Below are 13268 nucleotides of genomic sequence, written 5' to 3'. Positions count from 1 at the left end.
TTCGCAGTGACGTCAGTACGCGGAAGCAAAACAGCGACACGTCAGAGCCATATGTCAATGGTCAGTGCCAGAGCAGAAACTACATCCGCGTCAGAAACAAACACCACCATATTAGCAGCTAACGTTAGCATGTCAGCTAATGTGTTGACAGCTGTATATATCTATGGTTGACAGCATAGACTGTTCGTATTAACAGGCGACTTCTGAAGCTAGCACGCCAGAAATCCTTCAGAAATCCAACACAAAGTAAGTTATAATCTTTTTTTGCAAACTACAAATCATGTTATGGGCAGTTAGCTAGTTAGTCAACAGCATAAAGCTACGTAACGTAGAATTTTAGAAACCTGGGGAAAAAACTGTTCCTTCTTCTTCTATTGAAATTCCGGTAGGTTGTGTATGCAGGGAGGGAAACCGCTGCCCTCCACAGTCGTCAGGAGGTAAGACGTTAGAGCGCTAATAACTGAGACGATGACAGGGTTTTCTAGACAACAACGAAGAGAACAGAGGTGTCAAAAGTATTCCCACTCAATACTCAAGTAGAAGTATAGATACTAGGGTTTGAAAAGACTAATGTAGAAGTTTAAGTATCAACTCAAGATTTTTACTCAAGTAAAAGTGTAAACTGGTTTCAAAAGTACTTAAAGTATAAAAGTAAAAGTAATGTAAGGGGAAAAAAATGCCATTAAGGACAAAAGCTTAGGCCGCCCCACAGGGGCCTATAGTGCACTACCCCACCTCCACAAAAAAAGGAAGCACCTTGTTCAATTGTATTTGTCTGTTCTGTATGTTCAAAAATATAAAACAATAAAAAGTTGATCTAAAAAAAAAAGGGAGCACAAGTCGACATTAAAGAACGGCTTGTGTATTGCTATGGCCACAGGGTAAAATTTTAATGATTTATTAAAAATGTAATAATAACTTATAACATTAACTTATTTCAGGCTGAGTTTTTTTTTGATTTTTGACAAATATAATTCATGCTCAAGTTAGTTTATTGCTGGCTTATTTCTGCTCTTTTTTATCTGCTGTTTTTATTTCATGGGACAGTGACAGGACAGGAATACTTTATGCTGTTCTATGTATGGTGTTGGGAATTTTTTATAGGTAAAAGGTAACACGTGTAATAATGTTGCATTTTGAAAGTATTTTGGGGGCATTCTAGACATTGGAGACTGCGGTGAGTTGCTCAAAAACTTTCTTTTTAGTAAATCTGTGTACACAAAGAATGTTGTCAATGCTTGCGTTAAGGTGTAGAACCGCTGGTGATACTTGAAGCAAAGTTTCATGTTGTGTCGAGCCTTCTTAGTATTTCGAAAATAGCTATTTTGAGACTAGCATGAGAGTGCCCCTAGCTCTCCCATTCAAAAGGCCATTTGACCCAAAAACGAGAATACGGTGAATCTTAAAAGTGGCGATTCGGTCCTAAATATGCTTTTAAACTAAAGTTTGACTCATGTACATTCACAAAAATACCCTAGGATGCATTTTGGCGAGAGTTACGCTTTAACTGCTGATTAAACTTACAGGAGCCATTCGACAACCACCAGAGTGGAGGCTTCCTTTGCAGGTAAACCAGCCGCCGCCAACACAAAAAGAGTGGTCACTGCTCCTTTAGCTGGGAGCCCTGCTGCTCCTGTGCTGGCCACTGCTGCCATCAGACTGCAGATCAAACACAGATACTGTACTTATTAAACTGTACCATCCATTTTTAGTAAGTCATGCAAGTCCCTTTCTTAAAGGCCTCTCGTATATTTTAACCAATATTAATAATATTTGCTATGAAGATGATGCTAGGATTTCCTTAAGAAAAGAGAGTGGCTTACGCAACGGTAAGTAAGTGGGGGAAGTCCAGTAGAATTTTGTTGAGTTGGGCAATGAAAACTGCTGCGACCACTTCAAAAATGGTAGATCCGTTCAAGTTGATGCTGGTCCCAATGGGCAGTATGAAGCGAGTAATTCTTTGGTCGATCTTGAGTCCCTCCTCACAACATTCGAAAGTGACAGGCAGAGCTTGGAGAAACACAATGCATCCTCTGTTAGTGCACTATTATTATGAATGTAAATCTCTCAAAAATGTTACTGATTAATTAACTAATAACAGAGAGGATGAAGTCACAGCTCTCTGTGATACTACCAGTGCTGTAGTCAAGACCCCCTTGGTCAAGTCCAAGACGAGTCCAAGACCAGGACTGGTCGAGACCGAGACCAAAGAAGTTTGAGTCAAGTCAAATACGAGTCCAAAAAGGTTTGAGGTAAATCAAGTCCGGGTCCAAATGAGAGACAGTCAAGACAAGACAGAACAAGAAGATTTCTCTTCAAGACCACTTACTTACCTGTTTATAATTTATGTGATGCAAGAGACAGTATATCTTCTATTTTAAGATGATCATTTTGCATTATTATTTGTAATGATCAAAAGTGGATCAAATTAGGCCATATTATTTACTTTAAGTGGACGTGGACCTACAGTATTTCACTTAAGTCACATAAAGCTGAAGTACAACTTCACATTTTAGATGTTGAGTATTTTTGTTATTGTGTCAAAATAACATTCTGGACCTCCAATGGAAAATGTAACAAATTACAAGCAACACAGGTGTAACTAAAAATTGACATGTTCCCATTCTTGAACTTATTACTTGTCCTGAAGAATCCCAGGGTTTCCCCCAGGTTATTGCAAGCATGGTGGCCCACCAGACCTAAGTTGCCCCCCACCGGCCCTAAGCCGTTGGGAATTATTGTTTAATGTATTTTTAAAATGTTTTTTAAACTACAGTTACAGTGGGGCGGCTCGATTGGAAAGTTAGACATCAAGTTAGCTTTTAGCACTGACTTAATGTAGGGCCCCTCACAATTATTATATTTAATGTTTATTTGTATAGGAACAAATATGTAGCATAGACCCATGCCACACACCACAGCATTTATAGCTTAAGCTAATTTGCAATGCACGTCCCTCGATGGTGCCTTTTTTAAATAACACACATATGAACGACACTTGCCACCGGGCTAAACAACTTTTGTGGGGGAAACACTGAATCCATAGCGTAGAAAATGCTCGCCGTCTGTGGCCAAAATGAAAATGATTAATGCTTCTTGGCGTGTGCCCTGCGGCATATACCAGGCAAGTCCAACACAGTCCGAGACAATAGAAAAACATCTTGAGTCTCGAACTCGAGTACTACAGCACTGGATACTACTGTGTTACATCATCTTACCTGGACGAGGTGACCAGTGCAGTCATTAAGGCAGGAAAACCCCCCCTGATAACAGCAAAGGGGTTACGTCTCGTAAAGACGAAATAGATCAGTGGTAAAACTATTGCTGCATGGATTAAAAGTCTGAAACACAAAATGAGTGCTCAATCCGTACTGATTCATTAAATACAATTACTAACAACAGCAAGAGTTTGCATTCACAATGCAGCTGCTAGGAAGGAGACATGAATCAAGCAACAAATAAAGAAATGACACAAAACAGAAAGTTGGATTCATAAGCAGCAAAATGCGCCCTCACTTCATTAAACCCAGGGGTTTCACTGTTACAGTCTTATTTGGTCATATGACCAGTAGCTCTTTGTTGCTAATGTTAGCAAACTTTAGCTAGATGTTGCTTTGTAACTGACTGACTGACTTTCAGTCACTTTGCTGACTTACAGACTCTTTTACACTTTAAGTGAGTTAAAGTAACATACCTGTTTCATTTATTAAGACTATTACAACTTTTATTGAACAGCTGCTGATGTGGCCCCAAGTAACAATTTTGGGGTAATACTAATGCTAATGCTAAACTTTGCTAACTATTAGCTAACATTATTAAAACTAGGAGCTTATGTGGGCCCAGTTTTTATCGATGAACTGCTGATGTGTTATTTCAGTGCTAAAACAGTACAGATAAACATACCCAATCACAACCACTAAGACGAACATTCCAAGTTTGAAGATAGTTTCCCAGTCGTAATTCTCCACAACATTGCTTGCAGTCATGAACATCAGTCCGACTGGCAAGTAGCTGGAAAGAAAAAATTGAAATGAAAGAAAAACTTAGTAAACGGAGACAGCTGTCTGAAAGCCAGCTATGTGTCTCTCCATTTCCAAAAATGGAAACATAAAAAATGAATAATGAAAATAAAACGTTGGGCGACAAAACTTGAGAAATGATCTGAAACTCCTTTAGAACACAAACATTTACTATTTCTAATGGCAATACTGTGAGCAGAAAAGACCCCATATCTGACTACATTCAGTGTTTTAGAATAAACCCTCATTTACTGCACATACTGCACTGGTTACTGTATCGCTCAATGTTTTCAATGTGGAGAAAGAAAATCAAATGTTATTTGACCTTACCCCATTATCATGTTGATCGTAGTTGTTATGGCCTCGTTGATGACAGTAACGACCTCGACAAGGATTTCCCCCTTTTCTCCCATATTGTTGAGGATCACGCCAAAAACCAAAGACCAGACAATCAGACCCAATGTGTTGACTCCGTTAACATAGTGGCCCCCCACTTCTGTCGCATTCTGTAACAAGACCAGAAACTCATTAAGAAAAATGGTCTCAGAGAAACTTCATGTATAAAAGATAATCACTGCAAATGTAAATAGTGACAAGGGGAAAATATTTACCGTCATCATGCTACTATTGTAATCATAGTCTTCAACTTCAAAGTCCGTCCTATCAGTCTTGAACTATGAAAAAAGAAATAATTAGTATTTACATGTATTACATGGAAAGAGAGGAAATGAGGCATATGCCTTAATGAAAAGCATACCTGTTGGAAGCAAGCCTGAATCAGGTTGTGTGGGACCATGTTCCTATAAACAATGGATGTGTTTTCGTTTATTTTCACAAAGATATGAAGTACGTACAATAGATTTAAAATAAGAAAATAAGCAGTTTCAGTGCAGGTAAGGCAAGAAGCTCAAGGCCCCATTCCGACCTGGTTTTACCATCCATCCTGAGTGATTGGATCACAAGTGGAGAGCCCTAGGTATGTGTGTTTCGACCTGGCAGCAGAATGCCTCTAGAAATGCGTCCTGAGGGACCACTTGTGATCGGATCTCACTTCCCTGCTCTAAATGCAAATAAACACGTACATTATTCCCGTTTGCATATTGTCTGGTTGTGAGTTGTTACTAGGGGTGGGTGATATATATTATCTACGGTAATATCGTCATTGTTGTGTTAACGATGTGCAGATTGACATTATCGAGTATTTAAATTACTTAGAAAAAAACACTTCAAAACACACATTTAAAGTGTAGAGTGGTAGAAGGGGCAACAAAGATGGTGGTGCGCGATCGTGCAGCAGCTCCTAGCTCTGCTGTCGGTGTATATTTATGTTTTTTGTTTGTGTTTTTCGTAACGTTCCCATGTCGAGGTCTTACTAACAAGTACAGCCACACTGAACTAATCAATACAGGACTACGATACAACACAGCAGTTACAAGAGCCTTCCAGGCGGCTCATAACATCCCGGAGGACATAGCCGGACCGGGCGCTCCGTGGATTGTTGTCAGTAGCTAGCACGCCGAGCTAGCTACCGGCAGGATCGAGACGAGAACTCTGGCAAGACCAGAGGAGGACGACTGTGCATTTTTGTGCATAATGAATGGAGTACCAACCGCAAGATCGTTGCCCAGCACTGGTCACCTGACCTGGAAGCCATGTCAGTAATATACAGGCCATTTTATTTACCATGAAGAGACCACACTGCCGTCTACATAGCCCCCGCTGCTAACGTTAGCACAAGTTTGGCTCACCTGTTAACCATAGTGAACAAACTGCAGCGCGATCACCCCACTTTAACAAGGCATCCTTAAAGTCTGTACTCCCCAGCTTTTTCCAGCATGTAGTTTGTGCTACTAGAGGAAAGAACACAGTTCAGTGTTCAGTCAGATCACATCCAACTACTCCTGATCCCAGCATACATCCCGGTCAGAAGGCCTATACAGCCAAGTAGGACTATCAAAACCTGGCCTGACACTGCCCTATCCCAGCTCCACGACGATTCCAAGGACATGGTTGTGTGCAATATGTTACAGAACAGAGCCCTTTGTTTATTATTATGATTTAATCTTGCTTGTATGCTGCACAATTTACATTACAGCAGAGGTGTACAACTGAATGTTGACACATAGTTCAATGTTCCTACACTAATTCAGTTAGTATTTTGTATGTCTTTGAATTGTTTTTACTTAAATACTTCCATTTTAAAGAAAATAAATAACATTTTTTTTTTCATTCAACATTGTGCCCATTATTATCATCAGTGATTAAGTAACTCTGACTTTTAAAAACACATTTTTAAAGGATATCGTCTAATTATGGTTATCGTCAAAATCGCCAAAAATATCGAGATATTATTTTTTGTCCATATCGCCCACCCCTAGTTGGTACTCTCACATATTTGATTTGATTTTATTAGGATCCCCATTAGCTACTCTTCCTGGGGTCCACACAAAACATAAAACTACATTTTCAGACAAAACAAACAATAAAATATAAAAAATAAGACATTTAAAAAAAAAAACAGTAATATAATATAAAAATATGAGCAGTATAGCTAGTATTCTTTTCCTTGCATATATAGATATACATATTCCTTTCCATGTATTCTAATAGTAATATATAATATCACAATAAGTACATAAGCACAGAATATAAAAAAAAATTCAATCTTACAACATCTTTGTTTACATATCAATATTCATATACATATACATAAACTAAGTACAAAAATATGGTTACAGTCTTAGGGCCCTTAAATGATCCTTTACTTGTTTTTTAAAACTTGATTTATTATGTGCTTTGGCAATCTCTGCTGGAAGTGAGTTCCAAGCAACCATCCCTCGATACAATACTGTACGTTGCATTGATTGTGTTAGGGCTCTAGGAACTTTAAAAAGACCTCTAGTGGCATGTCTAGTGGGGTATTTATGTGTGTTAGAGCTAAATGTAAGTTGACTATACAAACAATTAGGAATTTTTAATTCATTCATGTTTCTAACTAAAGCCAGGAGGTGCTGAAAGTCTCTCCACAACTTTAAAATTAAAATTGTTGCCAGATTGGGTGTTTTTTCCGCTACATATTAAGGCCTGTTTACGGTGTGTTTTAGCCGGGTTTTGGCCTGGAAGGCTCTATAGAAATCTGGCACCCTATTCATACTTTGCACGTGACGTCACAACTACTGGCTGGCGGGCAAGAACATCATTCTATAACGTATATTTGTTGTGTGAATTGAGTGAATTTGCTCAAGAATCAATTTGTTGGCTGAAAGCCTACTGTGAAATTTAACACCGGTGTCAGCAAAAGACGCGTTGCAACAATGTTTACAAATATACATCGTAACGCTGGCGGCACAGATTATGCAGACGCAGACCACTACGATTGACTGACACACACACACACACACACACACACACACACACACACACACACACACACACACACACACACACACACACACACACACACACACACGCACACACACACACATTGTTAAAATCATACGCTGGACGTTTTATTAGTCTTTCTACATGGGTTTAGTTAATGATCGAGCTATAATAAGACCACGTCGGTTATGTGAATCGCTGACAACCGGGACAATTTCATAGTGGTTGGTGTAAACCGGGATATTTTAGCGTCCCGACACAGCTTTTGTCGGGTTGGGACTGTCCCGGTCATGATACATAGTCTAGTGTTGGCAGAAGGTTTAAAAAAAAAAAAATACTTATCAAGCTGTCATTCGCCGGCAGGCAGGGTGTACGTATTCAGATGAAGACTTCATCACACGACGGAACAGATTAGCAAACGTTAGTGGGTAGCTAACTAGCTAACTAACTAACTAATAACACTCACCTTTGCTTTGATTATGAAGATATTCCTGTTTTTCACCTCCCATACAACAGCGTTGTTAACCCATCCACTCTTGAAAAAAAGATAGCTATCTGTACTTTTGTAGGCTTTCATTTTTTGTGCGGTGTAAAGTGACGGATTCTCTACAAGATAGATGTAAATATCTCCAAACTCCAAGTCTGGTAGAGACTTTGCCAGCTTCAAAGCAATGAAAACATCAGCGGGTGCTGTGTATGGATCACAAGTTCCGAGTGACATATGGTCTAAATAGTTGATTGATTGTTGTATTGGAAATCTGCAAGGCTGCAATTCCCGTGACTGGCCACTGTTCATCGCCATTCTATCGGCGTTTCTTGCCCGCCAGGTATCCATGGTAATGACGTCACTGCAAAGTATGAATTGGACAAAGTTAAACTGAGAGAATGTGCCGTTCACAGACACCAGAATGAACGAGTTCACGGTAACGTTCATCAGGCAGTAATACAGTACGTTCAGTTCACGTTCACCCAAAATATGAACGAGTTCATGAACTATCGTTCAATGAACGCGTTCAGGCACAACACTGCCGGTACCCTTAGTTTACCTTTCTTTCTTACTTTAAAACATCCATCAGGGCATCAGCAGTGGAGAAGTTCTCCTCTTCTTGTCCGGCTTCTATTTCACTACCATAAGCAAGTCCTGGCTTGATCAACACTACCAGTGTTATCGCTACAAGACAGAATCCATGGTCGGGCATAATAAGCGTCTGCTATAGCTCTTCCAAATAACAGAGGAGGCTGGTCCATAGAGGCAGAGGTAAGAGGGTAGATCAATATAAAAAATATATATAAAAAAAGAGTAATTTGTTGAATAATTCAATACTTAATATCGATCATTTAAAAAAAATTCTGATTAAAATGCTTCAACAGCAACACCTGCAGGACAAAAGAGAAAGGGCAGTCTGGGGAGGCAGTGGAGACCTTGATGTTTTGTTTTTAATATTGTGACTCTGCGCATGGCTAATTTCAATGTTACGTCATGAAACAGGAAGTTGTTGTAACTCAAATGTACGTTGTTCAATCCACCCAGAACTTTTCATACATGATAAGAGTTCATGCTGCGTTCCAGGCAACCCGTAACTTGTGTTTTCACAACCTACCCGTGAAAGTGTCCTGGAACGGCAGTCAAACCCGTAACTTACTACTGGTGAACTGGTACCAGATGGTTGTACTCCCAGTTACAGTTTTGACGTCTCACACACACATAAACAACAATGGTGACCCCTGTTGATGCTGTACAGACGCCAGTGATTAACAGTGAGAAATAGAAATAAATAGACATAAATAGGCAACGTAAAGTAATTCCGCACATTGTAATCAAAACAATACACATATCATTGTGTACTACTACAGGTTATGTTTATTAAATGAAGCCCAAAATAAGTTGCCGACTATAAATCGCTAGTATCAGCTAGCACTAGCTAACATCAACGTTAGGTAGCCAATAGCTAACGCTAACGCTAGCTAGAAGGGTTTGTCGTGACTTTGCCTGGAACGCTACCAAGTCGTGAGTCGTGACTGGAAGTCATAATTTACGGGCCAAAAATTGTGTCTGGAACGCAGCATCAGTCCTGAGGACATCTACATGCCAATATTGACTCATAGTTATAGCCCCACCTGCTGTTAACAAGGTGTCAGCCTCATGTGACAAACATCCAATTTACATGACATTTGCATTGTATTGTCTTAATTTGATTTAGCAACATAATGCATGATCGGTACGTATTGTCACTGTGGTGGCCATTTTGTGAAACAGGAAGCACTGTTCGATTATCACGCTTGCAGCTTTAATTTGTTTTGTTTTTAATAATTCCAGATTTTCATGGTTTTTGTTCTAACGCTTTAAATCAGAGGTTTGGTTATCCTCATGAACTTTGACTCCCCAGCTGCTACTGATACAGTATGAGCACAACAAAGCAGCTTCAAATGGGTTGAGTAGGAAATACTATGGCTACTACTGTAAATCTAGAAAAAAACTAAAAAACTCTTTTCTAGTGCTTCACAAGGCATAAAGCTGTAAAAAGCAAGAAGAAAATTATATTTAAAAAAATCTGTCAATCACATTTTGATCAGGCATGTTTGAACCGAACCTCCTTAGTAAATTGTGATAGCAATGTGCAAAGTTAAGTTGAATCATTTAGCGGCTGGCTCTCTGCCTCGTAACGTTACTACTCCGCTGCTCCGTTACTGCAAAACCTCAGCTCCGTGACTTGCCGGAAGTCAGCTTATTAATGGAAGTTTATATACCATGGCAATGGTACACATAAAGATGGCTGCTGCTCTGACCATTCTGCTACGTTGATTTGAATGGAAATGGTCTATCTAGCCATTTTATTTCTATGGTGCAAGAACACATTCTTGAAGATGATCGTGCAAGAAATTAGTAAACGTGTTACCTAGTTGAAAAAAACTGCAATTACAATGGTGACAAAGGCTAGTGAGTGAGTTTTAAATAGCACATTTACACGCTCAAGTAAAAGAGGAAACTTGTTGTTCATCATTAAAAAGGGCATCTTTCCTAATAAAACCAATGACCAATATTTCTCTTACCTATAATTGCAGCTATCAGAGTAGTGCACAAAATGTATGCTGTAGAACGTAGAGCGATTTTCCTGGAAGAGTGAATGCTTAGAACAGAAACACCTAGGAAAAACAACAACAACATGAGCTACAATCTGCAGACTACAGTATGGAGGGTCAAGGTAATATATTAGTCTTACATTAAGGGTAGTTAAAGGGGTGGTTCTGAATTTTGCATTTCCAAGTTAGCCAGTGTGTTATTTATCAGTGGAGACAGTTTTCAACACTTTTCATCCAGTCCTTCCAGTTGCAGAGTTCGCTGGTGCTAGGCTAGCGCAAGTCAATAGTATCTGCTAGCCTGCCACTAAAATCAGTCTTACCCACTCCTCAGTACACCCGAGGCAAATACATTATAATGCCAGACTATCAATGTAAATGTCTATTGACAGAATAATGTTAGAAATAAAACTACCCTTGCATCTCAATGATCGCATTACATTTTGAGGGACTAGTTTCTCAGCAGTGGCGGAATTTTACTTTGCTCCGGTTAGTAGTACTGCGCCGAAAAGTAAACAGAAAAGCGCACTACAGTTGAGACAGCTAGTAGTAGCCTAGTACATTGGTATTGAAGCATTGGATTGGAAACTAAGGACTAGGCAACATGGTGTTTCAGTGTGCATTTAGAAAATGTAAAAACAGATGGGCACCACAAAGTTGTTTTTTTTCCCCACCATTGGTGTGGCTTCTTCTTGCTGCTGGCTTGGACATCAAGGCGGAGACTTTACTCAAGTGGCAAATGTGTAGTGATCATTTTAGACCAGACGACTTTGAAAACCCCCGCAATCTAAAGGACCACAAGTCACTGACAACAAATGCGGTTCCATCCGTCTTTCCAGATGCACCAACAGCTACTGATCAACAGGTAATAACTTTTGGGAGGCTACTCAAGCTAGTAAAGCTAGCCTCCACAGCATTTGTGGAGAGTGACAATTATAGCTAATGGTATAGCTACACTCTTGGTAGATACCTGGCTGGGCTAACCGCTAACTTTAGGAACCGTTCGGTATTTATGGAATGGACCACCGGAGGAAAATAGGGGAGGGCCATGTCTTTTTATTCTTTATTGAGGGGAGGGTCATCCAACAATTTTCAGTCCGGGGATCACCCAACTTTTGTATTCATGAAACTTGAAAAATTTCAAAGTGGCTTGTTTGGTGCATATGTTTCCATGTAGCTCTTAGTCTCGGCCCTCCTTCGCTACCAGATGGGTCTGACCCATGAGTTTGCTGTGGGGCAGGGGGAGCTGCCCCCCTCGTGGCTGAAACGGATAATTGCATTGTTTAAAAAAGAAAAGTATTTCCTGGCTGACGATGGGAGCAGCAGGATGCAAAAAACAAAAATGAATGTTGCTAGTCTGGACATTTTACTGTGCCAAGGTTGCAATAAAGGTTTCCTAAATGCAGTGACGGACTGGTAATCTGGCATTTGGGCAGATGGGCAGATGTTTTTTACTGGCGAGGGGAGGCTCATGTCTATTTTTGGCTAAAGGTCCCAAAACTCCTCCGGTGGCCCCTTAAAAAAATAACAAACAGTCCCTTAGGTAATTGCTGACAGAAAAGTAATGTAAGCTCGGACAGTTTACATGCAAATTGCAGCAGCATGTAAATAAACTTGTGTGACTGTCATGTAAACCGGCTTTCTCGGTAGCCTTGGTAATATCACTCCGCCGCTGCTGTAGCCTATGCTATCCAACTACAGGGAACAAAGTATAACTATTGCAATGCGAAGCAAGGGTAGTTTTATTTCTGATATTAATCTATCAACACAGACATTTACATCGATTGTCTGGCGTTATAATTTATTTGCCTCTGGTGTACTGTGGAGTGGGTTTTTAGTGGCAGGCTAGCAGATACTGTTGACTTGCGCTAGCCTAGCACCAGCGAACTCTGCAACTGGAGTGACAGAGGTATTTATACTCTAGACCAGTTATTCAATGAGAAAGATATATTGAGTTTTGAAGACCTGAGAGCTAGTTTTGAGGTCCCCAGGACATCCTTTTATTTTTATCTTCGCTTGAGATCAGCCCTAAAATGTTATGGAGTACAGTGGGGAAATAGTCTTGAGGCACACCCACTCATTAAATGGTTTGTTGATTTTCCTGTGAGAGGATTAGTGTCCAGGATTTATGCTAAACTGATGCAAGTATCCATAGGAGAACTCCCAATAGTGGGGAAATGGGAGCGAGAACTGGAACTTTCCTGCATATGGTCTGGGAGTGTGAACAGGTGCATGATTTCTGGAATAAAACAACATCAATAATATCTGATGTGATAGGATGTCAAATTCCTACTGACCCAATTGTTTTGTTACTTAAAGGTACTCTAAGCGATGTCACGCGTTTTTTAGGCTCTAACATTTTTTTTCACATACAGCAAACCTTTCTTCACTATCCGTGAGCTGCTGGTCCCCTGAACACACTAAAAAAATGCGGTCTCTGTAGACAGCCTAGGGTCCACAAACGCCAACAAAAACAAAGTGGCATCTTTGAGCACCTTCAATGACGACTCTAAATTACACCTGCTTAGGAGACAGAGGAAAATTTGGCTAGGCAGCTCAACTGCAACCAAGAAAATGATAGCTCAACGCTGGCTCCCGGCCTTGTATAAAACAGTGGTTGCCGTATTTTCTGGACATAGTTATGCTCGAGCTCTCTACAGCAAGGATTAACAAAGCCAAATCATCGACTATCCACCTATGGAAAAGCGCAGCAGCACAAATATCAGACCTAATGACCTCAAGAACTAGAGGAGAGTGTTTGTCTTGTTTTCCTCGAGACCGCAGGTGGGA

The 13268-nt window shown here is 40.1% G+C and overlaps 2 protein-coding genes across 3 annotated transcripts in view; one reads left to right on the top strand and one right to left on the bottom strand.

The window, feature by feature from the left end:
* Positions 1-42: 42 nt before the first annotated feature.
* The window catches only part of LOC120569053 (endonuclease V-like), a 140198-nt gene continuing 126972 nt past the window's right edge, over positions 43-13268 (top strand). Inside the window, exons 1-2 of one of the 2 annotated variants that reach the window (XM_039816883.1) lie at positions 43-246; positions 390-437. The gene's annotated coding sequence lies outside the window, so the exon portion shown is untranslated. The remainder of the gene's footprint in view (positions 247-389; positions 438-13268) is intronic. The other variant, XM_039816875.1, reaches the window with a different exon arrangement.
* LOC120559189 (excitatory amino acid transporter 3-like) lies at positions 1521-4815 on the bottom strand. Its single transcript, XM_039800769.1, has 5 exons — positions 4777-4815; positions 4631-4693; positions 4350-4525; positions 3892-4011; positions 1521-1659 (listed from the first exon to the last, which is right to left on the bottom strand). Exons 1-5 carry the CDS (start codon positions 4813-4815, stop codon positions 1521-1523), a joined length of 537 nt encoding a protein of 178 aa, XP_039656703.1.

Source organism: Perca fluviatilis, chromosome 1, assembly GCF_010015445.1.
Source record: "Perca fluviatilis chromosome 1, GENO_Pfluv_1.0, whole genome shotgun sequence".
Lineage (NCBI taxonomy): Eukaryota > Metazoa > Chordata > Actinopteri > Perciformes > Percidae > Perca > Perca fluviatilis.
This window is presented reverse-complemented; position numbering and strand designations above follow the sequence as displayed.